The 20,274-nt window shown below is 36.8% G+C and overlaps 1 protein-coding gene across 1 annotated transcript; it reads right to left on the bottom strand.

Annotated features, from left to right (window-relative positions):
* Positions 1-13,133: 13,133 nt before the first annotated feature.
* LOC110028517 (probable RNA-dependent RNA polymerase SHL2) lies at positions 13,134-18,369 on the bottom strand. The gene is made up of 2 exons (XM_020730407.1): positions 15,365-18,369; positions 13,134-14,200 (listed from the first exon to the last, which is right to left on the bottom strand). The coding sequence occupies exons 1-2, from the start codon at positions 18,095-18,097 to the stop codon at positions 13,394-13,396; spliced, it is 3,540 nt and encodes a 1,179-aa protein (XP_020586066.1). The 5' UTR covers positions 18,098-18,369; the 3' UTR covers positions 13,134-13,393.
* Positions 18,370-20,274: the final 1,905 nt, after the last annotated feature.

Here is a 20,274-nt window from a genome sequence, read left to right as displayed (position 1 = left end):
TGCTAGATTTGTAAATGTAAGAAAACGGGGTGGTAATTAAATAAATCTTCCCTTCTTTGGTTGGTCATGCTATTAATAGCATATATGCACTCTTCGCTACAGCAACAGCCCATTCATCTCAAGTCACATGAATCAGTAATAATGAACATGCAAGGGAACAAAGCCAAAATAGATATTAGAAAGCTAGTCATTCTCTACTGAGAACATCACCGAGGCATTCACATATATATGACCATATTCCTATGTACACTTAAACTTTGCTTCAAATTTTGATTTTATCAATCTTCTGGGAACATTAAGAATACCATCAATAAAACCAAGCGAAGTCATAAAGCAGATGCATACTAGTGCTACATTGTAGTCAACAAACCAGTTTGAGTCTGTTGTAAAGTTTAAATGCTGAAACGAAATAGCAATGGTCAAATAGGCAATTCCAACCACGATGTCCAATGATTCAGGCCTGAAATGACCAAGTATACCAAGTACAGCCATGGCCATTACGGCAAAGTAGCTGTATGTGTCACCAACAAATACTGAAGAAGGATGAAAGCAAAGAAAACGAGCAAGGGAAGGAAATAGAAAAAAAAAAAAAAAGCAAACAAGCAAGAACATCAAGCAAAATATCGAGCAAACCAGAAAGAAAACCGATCCGTCGAATAAACAAAAGTGTCGAGCAAACCAGCGAAAATGTCGATCAAACAAACAAGAAATCGAGTAACCAAACAAGAAAACATAGCAACCAAGCCAATGTCGGAATTCCATCATCGCAGCCCTAATCAGTTCTCTCACGAAGTGGAGAGGCAGAAGACCTCACCGGCGGCTCGGGCCGGCGGCGGGGGGGGGGGAGGAGCGCCGGCCAGCGAACTCAGGCGCGAGAGGGAGAAGAGGGCTTGTGCGGTGCGTGAGAGGGTTGGCTACTAGTGCATCGAGAGAATGGGAGAGAGCCGTTGTTGTGAGGGGGATAACGGCTAGGGCACTCCATCCATTTCAAATAGAGAGAGGCATGTGAGGAGCGGCTAGGGCATGCCAATGGGGTTCTTGGAGAGTGTTGTCGTGGAGAAATTATTGTGTGCCAAAATTGAATACAAAAAAATCATTATACTATAAAAATTAATAAAACTAAAAGCTTTTCTAACCTTAATAAGATCTAAATAGAAAAGAGTTGTTAAAGCCATCATGGATGCTAATTAATTTTATTTGGGAGGATTTGTGAAATTCTTTATTTTACAAAATGTTACTTTATGGCTTTATGTTTATATAATAGGATTTTATGCTTATTCAATTTTGGATGTAAGAAAAGATTTCTATCAAATGATAGGAAATAAAATTTGATGTTCATCTATTTGACATATTATAATTGATAGATGATTTGTTTCTTCAGTTGTCCCCACATGTAATTTACATGAATCAATATGCCTCCTAAATAAGGAGTATAATCTTTTATTTTCAGAAAATTAAATCTTTAAAGTCCTACTAAAGTTCATATATTACAGAAAAATTTTTACAGATAGCTTTTTTAGGCTTCCTAAATAAATAGTGTAATGTTTTATTTTAATAAAATTATTTCATTATAAGGCCACATTAATGTTCATGCTTTACAATAAATTCTAGACACATATGTTATTAATTTTCCCCATCAATTATTTTTTAAAACATAATAATGAAAAAAACTAACTGAATTTACAATCAAAACTTAATACAAAAAATTGTGAAATATATTTTTTTTCAGTTTTTGCTTTGACTGGGGTACTCTCCCACTTAAAATTTTATCAACATGACTTCTAATATTTGTGAACTCACTTCTTTTTGTTCATTTGATTCTCATTCAAAATATTTCTTTATTAAAGGTTGTTGACCACTTATTTCTAATGATGTACAAATCATCTAGCCAAACATTGTTGTGTAGATTTTTTTCTCAATCATGATAGCCAAATTTTTTCAAACTTCTCTTCAAAGTCACATTTTCTCATGAATTTGTAGAAAAGGTTGTTCATTGTCTTATTACTTACCTCTTAATGGAATTTGAAATGAAATTTTTTTATAGACATGCCGTTGGCATAATTTATGTCGTGTATGTGGCAGAGAATCTTATATAGCTCTTAACATTACTTAATCTTGACCAGTAAAAATTGTTAATGGATGCTTGTCATCCATGATATGAATAAATGTTTTGAATATCCAATTGAACGAATTAATCATCTCATCTGACAAAAATCCAACTCAGAAGAGAACATTTTTTCAATGGTCGTTCACTCCAACAAAAAGAGCACAACACAAACTATATTTATGCATTATATAACTTGTATAAAAAATAATGACATCCCTAAAACAGTCATAATCAATCTTGGACGTGTCATCACTCCTAAAAAGCCCCATCAACCTACCGTTCTAATCAATTTAGAAGTTCCATGCAAACATATTATCCTCAGTCTGCTTCTCCGTTAATAATTGTAATAAAGAATTAGTGTTACCATTTTCAATTCTAGTTTTTCTCTCTTTTTAAATGAAACTGAAGGCATCTCTCTTTGTATATTCAAGATTCTCTGCTCCTACAAATTCTGTAGCAAAGATGTTAAATGCATCTGTAGCTCTTATCCCTGATTTTGTCGTTAATCTGGGCACATCTACTTTGATTTCACTTATATTTCTGTTGGAACACAGAAGATGATTATAACTGGGGTTCACTAAGGAGTGGCTATGTGTTTCTTTAAACTTTTTAGCTATCTAGTTGCTCTGAACATCAACTACATATTGATCATTGTTGGACAATAGGTCATTGTGTCCTCTTTTTTGAACTTCACCGTGTTAGTGAACTTTAACTCTTTTTTAAAACTAGATTTACCACATAAAAAGTCCTTGATCTTAATATTCCTCAAACTCGACCAAAAACTATTGTTTTCTTTTCAAACGTAAATTCAATATGAAGAGCATAATCACAAGATAGTTCATATGCTTCTTTTTCATTGTGTACAATGATGCAAAGAAATATGTATAAAATTAGGCTCGCCAAAATGCACAATTGAAAATGCTAAGCTTAAACCCTTGACATCTCAATTCATCAAAAATAGAAAACTTTTCTTATTGGTAAGAAGACTGAATATATTTTATGCTCCACTTGGTTATATTTAGTTTCAAATTATTTGCACATATACCCTAGAGTTTTCATAATATGACTTTGTTATCTTTCAAAAAATTCAGTCTAATGTAATTTTTATTTTTTTATCGACTTTAATTTTGTAAAGTTAGTACTCTGATAGTCATTTACATTTTACCAATTTTAGATTTGGAGAATAAAATAAAATTTTGGATGTTTTGGTTCCTAAAGGGTTCCTTTGAAAACTGGTGGCATCACCAGCAGGCCGACCCAGTGGCCAATACAAGAAAGGGTTTCTGCCCCATCTCAAGTCACTCGAGTCAACCATCTTCGGTAAGCAACTCTCAACCATTCAAAACACTGATCCCGTAACTGTTAATTGGGTGCTAAATCCAAATAGATATGGTTTGATGACTACTGAACTGTGGGCCACTTCCGACAAGGCAAGAGACAAGGAAGTTAGACAAGGCTGCTCAATTTTCCGAGAAAGAGCTGTGAAAGAGAAATAGAGCAGGTGTTTCTCCTCGAATAGAAGTGGCCGAGGACATGGAAGAGGGTGACTCGACAAGAGATATAGTCCCATGTTCGAAACAAATACAGTCTCCAAAACTTTAGTTTTTATTGAGAAAAAAAGTTACTAAAGAAATAAAACTAATTCACCAAAAACCTATCATGACAAATTTGAGAGTTTTGAGGGACTGTCAGCAAAAGTAACCGACTCCCTCCTCCTTTGGATTAAAGACTAGGGAGTCACTAGAACGCCCGTCCATACGAGTGGCTTCCTGGCCATCTTCTCTGAAATCTCCATTGATACCTCCTGACCTAGTTAAGGTAGAGAGTTTGTAAGAAAGCTCTGAAGAGGAGCCTGTCAGTCGAAGAGGCCGAACGTCAGTGAAAGGGCAAGGCCTTAGCTTCTAATTTTGACTCTTTCATTCCATTGCCTCAAGAGAGTAAGAAGGGAGGCAAGGAATGCTTGATTCCCTTACAAAAAGAAATGATTGAAGGTTTTACTTAACTTAGAATTCAACTTTATACTGATAAACGTTTAAAGTGATTGATTCCCTCTTATCTTGGAGTCTTCTAAGTTAGTTACGACCATTGGGGACATTTTGTGGTAAACAGGTTTAGAAAAAACATTTGGACAACCTCCAAACTTTGGAAGTGTGTCATTTAGTTGACCGCCTTCAACTGCTCGGGTATGCTGCAACACACCATATGACGTTGCTCTACCTATCCATGAGAGATATGGCCTTGATGGTCAAAGCTAAGGCGAGAAAATTTAAGGAGTCGGAAAAAAGTGGATATTATTCGAACAGCTGAGGTAGATGCTCGACTGAAGGATATAGAGGTGGAAATAGAAATAACGTTAGAGTGGGTATCTTCTATTCAGAAAGAGAATGCCGAAGTGTCTGAGCAGATGACCCTTACAAAGATGGTTGAAGATTCCTAGATAACTAGGTAGACTGCTCAAAAGAGTGTAGGAGAGTAGTAGATGACTAGTTCATTAGACAGAGGATGGTCGATCACAAGTACTCCAACTATGAGAAATTCAAGAAGCTTGTTGACCCTTTATCAACATCAAAATGCTAAGATGATCAAAGGGTGATAACGTAGCGGATGACAGATCATCCAACCAATGGCTTAATGACTCTTAGTATTAGGCTCTTTTTATTTTCTTTTCTTTTTCTATACATGTCATTCATATTTCATGATTGAAAGGAGGTTTCTACTTAGTTTTATTTGATATCAATTGATGTTCTTTAGATGTATGATGTTTCTATGGTTGTGAATGTGATGATTTATGTTGTTTAGCTTTGGTTATGAGTTTCTTTTTGAAAAGTTAAGTTGAAATTATTCAGATTCGGGTAGAAGATTAGTCCTTTCGTGAGCTTATCGGTAATCCAGGCAAAAGGCAAAAATGCAAATGTCAGCCTATAGTTTGGGGAGACCTTTAAATGAATACAGACAGACTGATAGTATGTGTACCAACCCTAACTTATGTCACACTCGTCAACTGACATCATCCGCACTACTGTTGATATTTTGGTTGAGGTTTATCCTTCACTTTGTGTTTTGTCTTCTTTTGAATGGTTCGAATGCCTATAGTGAGTTGACCATAACACTGTCTAACTCTACAAAAGAAAAGAAGACTCAAGGAAAAAAAAAACCAAGGTTACTAGAACAACTAATTTATTTAAAACAGCCATGCAAAATAGCGTTAGTACACCCTAATAACATGTAAAGTAAATCTAAGGTGACATTTTGTAGGTTATCTCAAACAATCCTGCAAAATAGTGTCAGTTTGCTTTATTTTAATGTAAGAGAAATAAATGTGTTCATTTGGATTATTATCATTTTCTTATTTAGGACAACTAGGTCAAGATGCCCATGGCTTTCCATCATTTTGGGGCTGTCGGATGCCCTAATCTATTTAGTCCAGAGATGTGGTCAAGCCTACTCCGATTGGAAGATTCTTGTTAACAACCATGGGTTGCATCCTCCAGAAGATCTTTATAGACTCGGGCAGCAGTTTTAAAGTTGCGTTCAATGGTCTTTATTCATTAGGGGTTTCATTTTAATTTTAGTGTTTTTTTAGATTTTAAGGGGTTTAAAGTTTTAAGGTGCTTAAAACTTCTCGACTGATTAAATTTTGTGACTATTATTCATATTTTATTTTTTAAATGACCAAGTCAAGATCCTAAGGTTTCATCCTCCCTGGGTCATTGGGTCTGTGTTTTAATTATTCACGACTGACCATAAGGTACTTTCATTAGCAGCCATGGGTTGCCTCCTCCAAAGTTACTTCTCAAATCAGGTTGTGTTTTATGATTGAAGTTTAAGCTTTAATCATTTTTAGGGTGTGTTTTATGTTATGTCTTGTATCCATATTTTGCATTTCAGCCAGTGTCGTCTCCAGTGTGTGTTAAGTGTGTTATTATTCTCTTATGAGAGATTAAACACTCCTTAAATTAAGTGACATGACTTTAAGTTGAGTTAGGTCAAGTTAACTTAAAATTGATTTGAGTTAGTTAGGTCAGATTAACTCGGGTTTGTTTTAAGTTGATTTGAGTTAACCCTATCTATATTGGATTGACCCAGGTTTGTTTTAAGTTGTTTTGGATTGACCAAGATTGAGTTTTGATTGATTTGGGTTAGCCATATTATGCTGGGTTGACCCATGTTTATTTTAGTTGTTTTGGGTTAAACCAAGTTACATCAAGTTGGCCCAGGTTTGGTTTAGTTCTTTCAGATTAACTCAAGTTAGGTCAGGTTGACCCATAATTGGTTTAGGTTGATTTGCTTTAACTTGAGTTTGGTTCGGTTGACCCAGGTTGAATTTTGGTTGATTTGGGTTAGCCCATATTATGTTGGATTGACCCATGTCTGTCTTAGTTGTTTTTATTTAATCCAAGTTAGGTCGGGATGATCCATGCTGAGTTTTGATTGATTGGGGTTAGCCCAGGCTAAGCTGGGTTGACCCATGTTTGTTTTGGCTATTTCAGATTAACTCAAGTTAGGTTAGGTTGACCCAGATTTGTTAAATTGTTTTGGATTAACCCAAGTTGGGTCGGGTTAACCCAATATTGGCTTGAATTAATTTGGGTATCCCGAGTTAGGCCCGATTAACCCAGGTTGAATTTTGACTAATTCGGGTTAGCCATGTTAGGTTGGGTTGACCCAGATTTATTTAAAGCTAGTTTGAGTTAATCAGAGTTAGGTCGGATTGAGCCAGTTTTGTTTTTAGTTGAGTTAAGCCTAGGTTGGACTAAAACTTGAGTTAGGTTTTGGGATTCAAGATTTGAATTAGATAAATTTAGGCCCAATTTGGGTTAGACCTAAGTTGGATTTAGGGTTTGGTTAAGTCAGGTCCAATTAAGTCTTAATTGATTTAGGTTATTACTAAGATAAGTTTAAAATTTGAGTTGACCCAATTTGGGTTAGACCTAAGTTGGATTTAGGGTTTGATTAGACCCAACTTAGGTTTAGAGCTTAGTTTAGTGAGGTAATCTCACGACTAAAAATGTAATTACGATATTAACCCTCCCTAACTAACTTAATGTTTTCAAAAAGATGTAATCCTAAGATTTTCAAAGTTAACCTTTACATTTAATTTAAGTTTAGGAGAAGATTTAGGCTAAAATGTAAAATTTGTAATTTTATAGATTTACCCTTGAGGTTTTGGTTTTATTTTTGAATTCCCGGAGTTGAAAATGATCACTTTATTGCTTGAGTTGCTGGCATAATTCTTCTTTTTCATTTTCATTTAATTCATATTTTTTTCTGATTTTTATTTTAGTTTTTATAATTAATTTTCAAAATAAATATAATTTTTGTAGGAAATTTGACATTTTACTGTTAGGGAGATCCCCAGACTTTGGAAAAATCAAGCAATATCCTTGATGACAGAGGGGATAACCCCAAAAAATTTCAGATTTTTATTATTCATATTTAATTTTTAATAATTAAAAAAATGTCTAAGGACTTCAATTAATTAAAATTTAAATAAATGTCAATTATTTTATTTTTAATTTTTATTAGTTTAACCTATGTTTACTGAGTTTAGAGGTATTTTATTTTATTTTTTTGAATTTTATTTTCCAATTTATGAATTTTTGAAGTTAGAATGTATTTTTAGAATTTATTTAAATAAGAAAATTAAAATTTTCTACTTAATCCTACATAGTTCCACATCAGCCTCGTACGTGTATATGTTCTACATGGCGCACCATGGTTGGTTGCGCTTTACATGCGAGCACTGAGGTGGTTTGTGATCTGGTGCTCCGCTCCGTGCATTCCGTTGCTTAGGTTTGATCCTTGTTATTCAATTTGAATAAACAGAAATGGATGACATCCGTTCATCATCCCCACTGTACAAATAACCTAGAGCCATCTGCAATTAAACCCTTAGATCTTGCTCTACATTCAACAAAAGTGCATGAGGTTTGATCCTATAGCTTCATCTAAGTGAGATGAACCTATCTATATGGTTATGTGGGCATGCATTTTAAACACCAAACTAAGAGAAAAAAATGGTAAATTCAAACGATTACCTTATCCCAAAAGCTCCTCCATGATGGCTTGGGCTTATGTTTATGATTGAGCTTTTGTGTTTAAGCTTAGCCTTAGGTGATTAGGTTGGCCCAAAAGGATTAAGCTTAGTGAGGCTTTATAATTTAATTTTGATATTTAAGTGTTTTCCGACTTAATATTTTGAGTTGATTTTGATTTTATTTTCAAGAGTTTAGTTGTTCATTAATTGACTTAGTTAATTTTGGTGATTCTAATTTTTAAGGTTAGGTTTATGTGTTTAGGGTTTATGCCAGTGTTAGGGTAGATTGGTGTTGAGAAAACTTTAGGTGGTACCAAAGTTTGACTTTGGTGAATCACCCCTCCTCTTCTAGTGTTATATTTGGTGTCATGAGATTTTCAAAGTTTTGTAGGGTAATCTAGTCAGAGACAAAACCCTTAATTGGCCTAGGCCTAGCATCCTGTCTGATGGGTTTTTCTTAGGTCAATGAGATTTCTATGAGTAGTCAAAGGGTGATTAGAGGAATTTCCTAGGGCTCTATGCTCCATGGTTAACCTAGGGCATCCTCCACCGATAAGAATCCAACTTGAGCTTCTACTTAGCTAGATCCTCAACCACCTCAACCAAGGGTTGAGGATTTTGACTTAACCTCAGGAAACCCTAAGTGAATGCAAAATTGGTTTAAAATTTCTATATGGATGAGCTTCATCTCTAGTCATCTAAGAATGTCACTAGGAAACTCTAAGAAAAAATCCTAGGTTTCTATAGATAGAGAAGAGGTCCTCACAAAAGTGAAGTCAACAAATGGACCCTCAATTTGTGCGGTGTGCCCAACAGGTACTTTGCACATATTGACGTTGACCGAACTAGCCAATTAGGTCTCAGAGCATTCCAACAGCATGGAGGTCAAGTTTTGGGTTGAGTTTCCCATTAGGGAATCCCAAGACAGAGGTGTCCAGAAAAGATTAGGTTTGTGTTGAATTTGTCGTTGGTGATTTTTAGAAAAAAGTTTTCTAAGAAAGATCGGAGTTGAATTTTGTTGTTTCATTTGTTTCTTGTTATTTGATTGAGTAGACCAAAGCTTCCCAGAGCTCTTGTTAGGGGTTCCTTAGACAAGAGTTGTTTGAAGACGATTTTAGGAGGGCCTTACATGCACCTAGCGTGAGAGAATAGATGTCGTATTCCTTTAAAGGAGGTCTTACACTAATTCTCAGAAGGGTAAGGACATACATAAAAGATGGCCTTGCTAATTTCATTGTCATTGACAAAGAGGAAGATATGTAATCTCCATCACACTTGACAGACCCTTTTTAGGCACCAAAAGATCAATGATTGATTTGCAAAAGAGGGAGCTAACCATGAGAGTTAGTGATCATAGGGTGACTTTTAATATTATAAAATTAAATTTCTTCAAGGCTTTAACTTTAACCAATGACATAAGATAAATTTGATGCAAGGGTAATTGTTGGCTAATTTTTTTAAATATATGGAAGTGAACCCAAAGGAGCAAGCCATGATTGAGGATTATAATAAGAAAGCTAAGTAAGTATGTGCTCTACTTTTAGAGACAACCCTATATTTTTTAAGGATAAATTTGAGCGTGTGGACATGACTACCAAAGCTAAGATTTTAGTGTTTTACATTGAAGAAGCTCCAGAGTTAGAAGTGCAAATTCTCTCTAAACACCACAAGCATGCATTTTTATGAGAATGTTATGATTGGTCCTTCATTACTTTTTCTGAGACAAGTGAATTAAAAAATGGGAAGTTGTTGAGAGCCTTGAATCATGAAGTATTTTTTCAAGATCTATCATATGAGTCAACCCCCACACATCTTTCAGAAGATTACTACATCATGAGATGAATAATTATAGAAAATTTTGATTAAGGGTGAAGGGAGGAACATATGTATTCATGATGATCCGAGACTAGGACCGAGATTTGATGACTTAGGCAGTCCTCTATGATAGTCAAAATTTAGAAAGAATGATTAGGGAGTATAGGAAAGGAAATTTGATCTTGGTGAAATACCCTAGGATTGATTTAATTAGGTTGTGTTGGGGGACATTAAACTAAACATTACTTGAGAGGCAACCCAAATGTAATATTATGCTTTGATTTATGTTTGATTGTGATTTGTTTTTGTTTTTTATTTGAATTTACTTTGAATTTACTTTGTACATACTTTTGATTTGAAATTTGTTGTGCTATTGTCAAAAAGACTTGCCATAATTGAATTTAAGTTCATGTATTTTGAGACTATGTTATGCACTATTTTAATCTCCCTGTGATTTGCCCATTTATGAGATGTTCTATATTTTTGTGGTGAAAAGTTCCACGTGTGATGTTTTACCAGCAGTGTAGATGTGGATGTTTACATTTTTGTTGATGTGACATGATACTTATTTCATGCTAGCGACTTTTCATTCTTGCAATCATCCATGTGGCATGCATAAGATGGAAAATAAGTTTGGAGGAGGTGGGTGGTATGCATGTTGATACCGCTTCCAGGTGGACTCATACTATGGGGGCTCACACAAGTGCATGTTTCATATCAGTAATATCGGATTTTTGAGTCCGAAATGTTGATCACACAGGGAAAGAGAGAATTAGACTTACAAAAAAGTTCTAGCCTACTAGCTTTTGTTCTTTGCCTAGAATTGAGAATAGGTTAAAGTTCTGCAAACTACTCCTATTGAATTGCAAACTATTTTAAATTTTAAGCTCTATAAAAATCCTACATAACTTATTTGGATTGGTAAATATCAAGTTATAAAGTTACCCACCCAAGTAATGATTTGAGTCAAGCATGGGAAATGTAAAGTGTTAATTATAAATGTGGTTAATGATAAATCGGAACAACTCTCTTCTTTACCCTCTCCCGAGTGCATAAAGAAAATTGGTTTAAATGACCTTAATTCTTTAAATGAACCCATCTCTCTACAAAGTATTCAATGTGATTAAACTAGTTGATTTTATCATAACTCTCCCAAGTCATTATGGATCACAACACATTTTAACGGTTCACTTGGCAAGAATAAAAAAGTAAATAAAGTTCTAAAGGTTAATCTTACATTAAATAATTAGAAAAAATTTTGAAAACACTTTACAATCCTATAGATCCTTCTCAAACATCAAAAGGTAAGGTAACGAGTTCTACTCAGAATGCGTGAAGAACATACCACAAAGCTTCATTGAGAATAAGAGAAATCCACTAAATAATTGTGTACAAAGAAATACAGTAAATTGAATGCACAACACTTATCTTTCCCTCCTTTACAAAACTCTGAGAAATGCTTCACCAAGGATCTCTTGACTCCTTCTTGTTGTCTTGAACACTCCCTTTACTTTACAACTCAAATCCTCTCAGAATCCCTCACATAAGCCTATCTCCTTCAATCCTTCAGCAAGCTTATCATCCTATCACCTATATCTCTAAATAGACTGTCAAGCAAAGCATAAAAACCTCCCTTGGCCGTCTGAATAACTCCCCATGTCATGTGCTCGAACTATCCAAAACTGCTCAGGCAATTGTTGGAGCCTAGGCAGCAATATCATGACGCTTAGGTACCAACCTCTTTGGTTATCAGGCTGAGACTGATGCCTAAGCATCCAGAGGTCTGGCTCCTAAGCGCCAATTACCTGTTCCTTGTTCCAAGTCTCCTCCACCTTACTCCAAGTCTCCTCCACATTGCTTCACATTTAACACTCGTTGTATCAACAATAAAAACATGAAAATATCTTTTTAAAAGTACAATTTTATCCATAAAAATGTGTAAAACATAAAGAAATTTAAGTGATTTTTTCTACACATCACACGTATGCTTACGTTTGAAGTAATTTATATACCTAAGCTTTAGACATTTATGTGGAGAAGTGACTCATGATAGGATTTCTACTGATTTTTACTCATGAAGGATCATTAAAAGAGGGTTGGAATTAACTTCCTAATAATTGTCCCCTTCACTTTAGTTACTTTTACCTGAAGCCTAAAAGGTCCAAGAATAATTAAAAAATGTTTAATTAAAAATATAAGTTTTTAATCAAAGATAATTAAACCGTTAAATCTTAATCTAACCTTATTTTTTCAATGAATAATAATATTCAAGGATTCATTTCAAGAAGTAATTAGGAATTATCAATTAGGGGAGATTGGTCGTTCAAGATCATTAAGATACAGGCTTAACCAGATATAAGAATTCTCAAGAATTAAAACTATTTTTGGGTTAAAAAAAATAAAATAAAATTATGCAAGACCCTAATCTAAAAGAAAAGAAAAGAAAGAAAAATAAACGGTCAGTCTTTTTTGAGAAGAAGCTTGAGGTTAAGCATGCAAATAAAAAAATTAGTGTCCTAGTTCATTCCTAATTAATAAAATTTAAAAATTTTCTTAAAGAAATTCTTAAATATTATATTTAAGAAAAAAAATTAAGTAATTTTGGAGTGTTTGAATGATAATTAAAAGACTTAAGAATATTTCTGGGTAATGAAAATATTTTAATCACAATCACATCAGATTAAGAGCTTGGAGATCTGCTCAGGCTTTGAAAAAAGTGAGCCCTGTTCAGCTGCCTTTGTTTTTTTCATATTTTGATATCAATTTTAATTTGTCTAAAAATACGAGAATTACATATTCTGTGAACCTTCTTCTGTGCAGTTGTACCTTCCAGACTTATCCTCTTCATTATTATAAAAAAGGAAAATCATAAAATAGCCCATCTCTATGACAGAAAGAAAAACATCATTTAACCCAATTTTCAAATTAAATCCCATATCATTACACAATTTTATGAGCTCTGAGGGAGAAACACAGAATCAGAATCAGGCATGCATTCTTACCCCTACAGACTAATAAAGTAGACAAAAATAACTTAACAAAAACAAATGACAAAGAGCATTTTGTAAAAGACAAATCCCAACTAATTAATATAATGACCACTATAATGTATGATAATGAAACACACAATTGCAAAACAATTGTAGCCAGAAATATTATCTCATACACAAACTGTAAAATCCAAGACGATAACCAAACTTTCCTTTCTGCACAATCCAAAACAGCTTCTGAAACAGAGAAAAAACTGAAAATAAAAACAACAAAAAACATAAACAAAAGACGATTTCCTTTAGGACAACATATTCATATCTACCATGGCAGATATGGAAAATGGCAGAGTGGCCTTGCTACAACAAACCAGACAGTAACCTAATTAATGCAACCAACTCGCATCATCACATCTCCTCTTCCGAAGAGACATCGTTATCTTCTTCTCATTCTCGACGCTTAGCCTTTACTCCTGAAAGGTAATCCACAGCAATCCATGCAAAGCTCAGGCGAGGCAGCACTTCGCTGCCATCAGGTCCCCTCCTCTCCGCTGATCTCCGAACCCAATCTGGGTGATAAGTGACCTGATACCACGCCGAAGCTTTTCGCTCGAACAACAACTCCTTCTCCTCTCCAGAAAGCTTCAAATTGCCTGTTTCCAACGACTCAAACACCTGGCGGAATTCTTTGCAAAGAGCGGTGTACGTGCTCTTGATCCGTTCTTTTAGATCCCCTTGCTTCCGGCTGTTGTGTTTAGGCAACGATGATATTTGCCCGACGACAATCTCCGCCTCCGCCCTTATTCCGTATTGCCCAAGCAAAGCATCAACATATGAATCGTATACGCATTTGTTGTCCCAGGCGGCGGCGAGAAAATCCGAAGCGCCCGGCACCTCGAGATCTTTGTCGTAGCAAATGTTTTCGTAACTGAGTGAGAACTCGGGCATGGAGGTCTCATTCGAAGCATTTCGTATGGCGCGATAAAGCCGCCCGAGGATCTTTTCAGACTTGTAGGATTGGTGTTCGGGCTTCTCCATGAAATCAGGGTACAGTTTGGGCTTGAGGGAAGTGGGCATGGTCACGAGTTGGCCGGTTTTAGGGAAGTCAACAGCCGTGGACGCCAACTCAGCTAACTGGATGCATTTCTCGTCCTTGGCTCCATGCTCACTAAGGTCGGCGTGGACCACATGCGCGTTGCATATGACTCCTAGGTTCTCACTCACTATGTTCTTCACAAAGAATTCAATGACGTCCTGCATGACAGAAGTTACAGGCACAAGTTAGAAATAAAATTTACAGATTAAAGAGCTGGATGGGGGAGCTTGATGTTAGACATCTTGAACATAGTAAGCATATTGGGTACTGAGTTTTGTAACTCAGACACATTCGTTGAAATAGCAAATTTAAAGAAAAGAGGAAAAGAAAGAAGGAAAGCAACAAAGTGGGAGAATGAAAATAAACTGATCCCAAGCACATAACAGTAAATTTGATTACTTTTATATTGTAATAGAAACTAATTTGACAAGCAAATTAGATTTCAAAATCAAATATGAAGAAATAATAAAATAAAATTCTCATCAAGCCATAAGAGTATTAAATCAAACATGAAAAGAATAAATACTGTTGTAATTAGAGAAGCATGGTTCATGCGCAACAGATGTCAAACACGTACAAATGATGTGCTAAGACATGCTGAAGAAGTTTAAGGTATACAAGAAATATTGAAATTTGTTTCTGAAATTAAAAAGAAAATTTTATCAGAGCATTCCAGTGTCAAATATGAGCAGATTAATATATAATAGTGTTTGTATTTCATAGTGTATAAACTGAATAAGCTATTTCCTCGAACCAAACTGCCGAAGCGAATCCCGTTGCTTCCTCCCTCATGTGAGCCACTCTCACATCACTCAATTTGAACCAATGATGATTTGAGAAAATCTAAAATACAAAGACATACTCGAGCACATTTTGGAGCGTGAAGTTACGCCGCCTTGTCATCAATCCATTCATTTTATTAGAGTATTTTGAAAGTACCAGTCAGAGAGTGAAATAATTCAAAAGATTAAAGAGATGAGCGCAAAATACCCACAACTATTCCAAAATTAAGGTACAAATTTATGAGCCAAATTATTTTAAATTGAGCAGTATGTTATAAACTCAACCAACCATCTCGCCATAAGCAACCACCAAAGTGAAGCCTTCTGAACACAAATGTCACATAGACATAATAGTAAGCTAAGGACTACATTCTAACAAAATTTTAGAGAACCATTGAATCAAATGATGTCTATACTAAGTGGAACCTTAAATAAGCCCATATAACACTTTAAACGAAATAACAGCACATCTACAAAATAAATTATGACAATAACAAATTAAATAAATGAATTTCTCTAGTGAAAATATAGAGAGCAAACCTTATGGATGACACTGCGTGGGTGCAACTTCTTTTGTGCCGGAGCGTAACTCATCGGAGCCCAACTCTTTTTGCTTGGAGGTATCAAATTAGGTTCCCAAGTGACAAAATAAAGATCACCATCAAGGTCGCTACCAGACGCCTCATTTGAGTGAGGCCTCTCTCCCTTTTGAGGGAACACCAAGCAATCGACGAGGTGATGCAGCTCAGGTACGTCGACCGCTTCGAGAATCCGAACATCCCCAGGGTGAAGACACGGGTTCTTAGCAACAGCGACAGTACCCACAACAATTTTCTTCTCCTTCTTCGTTGTCAAGAATCTGGATCCATGCCTTGAGAAACAGTTCTCCAATGAGGGAGTGGATGCCTGAATAAAGCACTGGCCTTGTTCCAGTACCCCTAGTTCATCCAAGCAGCCCATCAACCACCTTCCATTTGGAATAAATATTCTAGCCTTCAATAGGAGATCCTTAAGCTGTGCAGCTCTGACACACAGAAGCATGCCTTTGAGATGGGGCTCTGTGTGAGGTTTAAAGCCGGCGGCCAGCATCATTGCGGCAGTGTTCCCTTGCTCAAGGCAGGAGGTGATGAGAACTTCAAGAGCGATATTGGCATCTTCAAGTATATGTTCCAGCTTAGAAATCATTTCCTCCTGCATTCTCGAGAAGACGATATCAGGCACATCCAAGGATGAAAGAAGAGTGACAATTTGACGGTTTAGGAAGCCGGGCTGGAAGCGTGTCCATGATACAATCTCAAGAACATTGTGAGTGGAGTCGAATTTCTGCATGGTTGGTCTGACTGAGAGACGAATTCCATCATCCTTCCCGGGCCAAACGGCTACCACACCCTTACAGCCGGCATAGCGTATTTGATAGGCAGAAGGAGGGTTGTCGGTCAGCTGCAGCGCTTCAGCAACTTCCATTCCCAGCTCTGGAGTGATCTTCCCAATCCCGTCGGAGAAGACGAAGCCATTCCTCTCAATATCCTCAAGCTCAAAATCAACTTCAGCAGGCAGCATCTTCAAGGTAGCATATGTTGAGGAGAAGCACTGCCCCATTCGAGCAGCAAACGTTGCGACATTATAGTTGGAGAACCTACCCATCCATTTCCGGATGGAATCAGAAGTTATATTCTCATAATCAGCAAAGAACCAAGCTGACTGATCCCTCAGTTGATTTGATGAGAAGGCCAGAAAGCGGTATCGCCTACCACATAAGTCAAAACCATTACTTGATATAGATTTGATCCTTCTAAAGATCGTAGTTTTCTGTGGAAATCCATTTGAGGTGATGTCCCGCACTATTGGAGCTACATAATAGTTCAGGACACTGGAATTCAGTTGCTGCATTGCTTCATCGGTAAAACTAACCCTCAAAAATCTATCTTCTACATTCCTGTAATGCCTGAGAACACGATTAGACACCTCCACCTCCGGCGGCAGACAATATGCTTTCGTTGGAGTGATAATCAGCCTCCTCACCTCCATGGTCCCATCGGCAATCCTTTGTCCCTTAACAAGCTTTGGATTTCTCAACAACCAATCCTGCACAAGTTTCAGCCTTTGGTATGCATCGAAGATGGGGCGCTTGTAAGCGCAAATATGTCGCAAAGCTGCGTCGTTTAATGAATCACTTTGGCTCCTCAGCAAACTGAACATTTTGTCAGTTAGTTGGTGCTGGTTAAAGATCCCCTTATGCAAAACCGCATTAACCATGAACAGTGTGGGAAAGCTGATACTTTTTACTGAATGATTGCAGAAGAAGTGATCAACCATAGAAACTCCAAACTCCGGCTCCTCGCGAATACGAAGAGGTCTGGACGGCCGAGACTCCGGGATTCTGTGATCCCTCAAATAATTCAGCGCCCGCAGGAGCTTTGGCCCGAATCGAGGAGAAAGCAGAATCCGAAAGACGCTACATCGGCCGATAGCTCCGCTGGGAGTGAAATCCGTGGTCCGAATCCACGGATCTTCGTCGTCTAAGAGGCTGAACGGTACTGATTCATAGATATCATCGTCGGCAGTTCGGTAATACACCAGCGGAGCGGAGGAGAAATGCAGTAAAAGAGAAAATGGTGCTTCGTCCATCCAAACCTTAACATCATCCAAATCCCTAACAAGAAACTGTACCTTCAAATCGCATTTGAGAATCACCGTCTCCTTCGCGTCCTTCTTCGTGAACGGGATTTCTTGAGAGAATAGAATCCGGCAACAACCATCGAACGGATCCACGACAAACTCGCCGGAAGAGCATTTCCACGCGAGCCAAAACTCATCGCGGGCAAAAAGCGTGCCGAGCTCGACGCCGACGGAGGAGAACTTGAAGGGATCGATGCTCCGCCGGCGCTGAGCGCGGTAAGCACTATCAGTGCCGGAGTTGACGCGGAGCACGCGACCGTCGAGAATAAGTTCCGATCGGCCGGCGGCGGCGATGGCTCGCTTCGCAGCGCCGGGGTGGGCGAAGTGAACAAATGCATGAGGGGTGACCACCTTGGCAACGGATTCATCGGCGGAGGGTCCCCGGTTAGGGGAGGAGATGGCAGCGAAGTTGGGGAAAAAATCAGGAGGGGACCATGTCTTCTTGACGCGGCAACGCCAGATGGCGCCGGCGTTGAGTTCGAGGAAGTCGAAAAGCTTCTTGGCGTCGACGGATTCTTCAAAGCCACCGAAGCTTACTTGGGTGACGACGAGGTCGTCTCTAGGGTCTCTTACAGCAGGGCGCAGGGAGCCCATGGCGATGGGAAGGAGATGGGGATGGAAAGCGAGGGGAAAATGGAATTTGTCAGGTGGGAGGCGAAGCGGAATGGAGGAGAAATTGAGATCGACGCGAAAGTTGTGATCTTGAATGTTTCTCTGGTTTTTGAAGAGAGAATCGTTCTGGGAGTGAGGAGTGGGGAGTGGGGAGTGGCACCCTTATAAAGTTAAGGGCTCAACGTTGTCGTGTGGAATTTGTAAAAATAGTTCAAATTGTACCAAGTAAAAAATAGATTTTTAAAGAAAGATTTACATGCTACCCAATTCTATGTGTTGATAATTTATCTTAGTTAGGCATAAAAAAAAATTTGATTTCAATTTTTGAAAGTTAAAATGATGATAATTTTTATGTTATATAAAAGATTTGAATGAAAAGAGTATAAATAGCATAATTTTGGTTTTAAATATATAAATAAATAGGCTATATATTTAAATGTCCCTTTTTTTAAAAGAAATAATTATATCTGCCACACAAATCTTATATATTTAAATTTTTAACACTTAAATTTTCATATTTATACACATACATTCAAATCTTTAGTATTGGACATCTGGAATGTGTTAGCGTGAATCTGACGGATATCCATCGACCCAAAAGTAAGAAAGTACAGCACCAGAGGGCCCGTTGATGGAAGACCAAAGGATCTACTTACCTGAATCAGAAGGCCAACCAGGTGTAGACCATCGGAATAAAAGGCTGAGGCTAATCAAGTCGAGGATAAAGCTGACTAAATATAGTCATCCGAGCCCGAACCAGAACATGACAGATGGGCATGCAAGCCAACTATACATAAGCATACAAGCCCACTATAAAGAAACCAACTGAAGCCGACAATCTACCTTTTCGTAGACCAGAGTTGAGGAAAGACTCAATTCCTTAGTATCATGTATCATCTCGTGGACGCTCTGGAGGCTCCCTTTCAGATATCGAGAGAGAATCATGTCATAAGAAGACTAAATCATTCTTCTGGCACTCTGTGTTTATGAGTTGGCTACTTAACGAATTATGGTAATTTAACCTCTTTCCGTTTATGACCTCTACTTGAAGCAACTCGCTAGCATTATTTCTTCTAATTTTGGGACTGCGAGGGCAATGGCACCAGATGTTAATCAGTCACTAATTTTGCTTTGAAAATATTTATGATGCTCATTCAGACGTTAATTAACACTTTTTCTATAGTGAATTATCATTTTCATTTTCCCGATTATCATTTGCCCAAAATTTGTCTAAATTGGGTAAAAATTGAGCACCAAAAGACTCTTTTGAAAGATTTTGATGAAATAGACACAATGGTGAACTCCATTTTAAAAATTAATGACTCGTTGAAAAAATTTTATGTAAGACCATTTTCACGCATGAAACGTTTACCAGGCAGCACTTACATATTGACCATCATATTGGTTTGCATGGTTCTTATTAGTTATAATAAGTTTCATACAACATTTAAAATCAGCTTTTGGGGCCTTGCAATGATCTTTAGAAAGAAATCAATAATTTTAGGGTTTAGCAAGATTCAGTTCAAATGAAGTCCAACGAGGCTTCAAGCAATGAAATAGGGGTTTACTAAGAGTGAGATCAACAATCAAAGAATTGTACATCAATTTCATCACATTAACACAGAAGTCAAGAGAGAAAAATAAAAATTTTGTTCTGAAGATATATAAATAAAAATTAAAAACTACTCCAAAAGAAGAAATTTACAAGTGGTTCATGCGTCGCTTTGCTTGAGACAAGCCCTCATCAAAATAGCCTCTTAAATAAAACCTCTCCCCTAAACTTAAATATGTCTACCCTATTCGTCTCAGCCTAGATCCGAACTCCAGACGTAATATTTTTTCCCGAATTAACACAGAGTCAATTTTAGTATTAGTTTCCATTACTAATTGCATATTTAAAGTGCTAAGAAAATCTCCTTTTTTGAAAAATGGCCTTATATTATTAGAACAAGGCTTGAGGTTTCTTGTTGGAGAAGTAAGAGATAATGGTCGGTGAGATTCCGAAGAAAAGCAATTATTTTTTATAATAAAGTTTAGCTACATATTTAATATTTTATTATTCATTATTTCCTAAATTAAAAATAAAATAATTTTAAAATATTGTTATAAAAAATGTAGGGTTCAAACTATTATACAAATTATGATACAATAATATTATA

Source organism: Phalaenopsis equestris, unplaced genomic scaffold, assembly GCF_001263595.1.
Source record: "Phalaenopsis equestris unplaced genomic scaffold, ASM126359v1 Scaffold000513, whole genome shotgun sequence".
Classification (NCBI taxonomy): domain Eukaryota; kingdom Viridiplantae; phylum Streptophyta; class Magnoliopsida; order Asparagales; family Orchidaceae; genus Phalaenopsis; species Phalaenopsis equestris.
Note: the sequence above shows the minus strand (reverse complement) of the source record. Positions and strands in the feature narration are given on the sequence as shown.

Excerpts from the sequence above, each read along its gene's own strand:
- LOC110028517 (XM_020730407.1), bottom strand. The coding sequence starts at position 18,097 with ATGGGCTCCCTGCGCCCTGCTGTAAGAGACCCTAGAGACGACCTCGTC. Across the intron at positions 14,201-15,364 it reads CACGCAGTGTCATCCATAAG|GACGTCATTGAATTCTTTGT; the intron begins GTTTGCTCTCTA and ends TCTGTCATGCAG.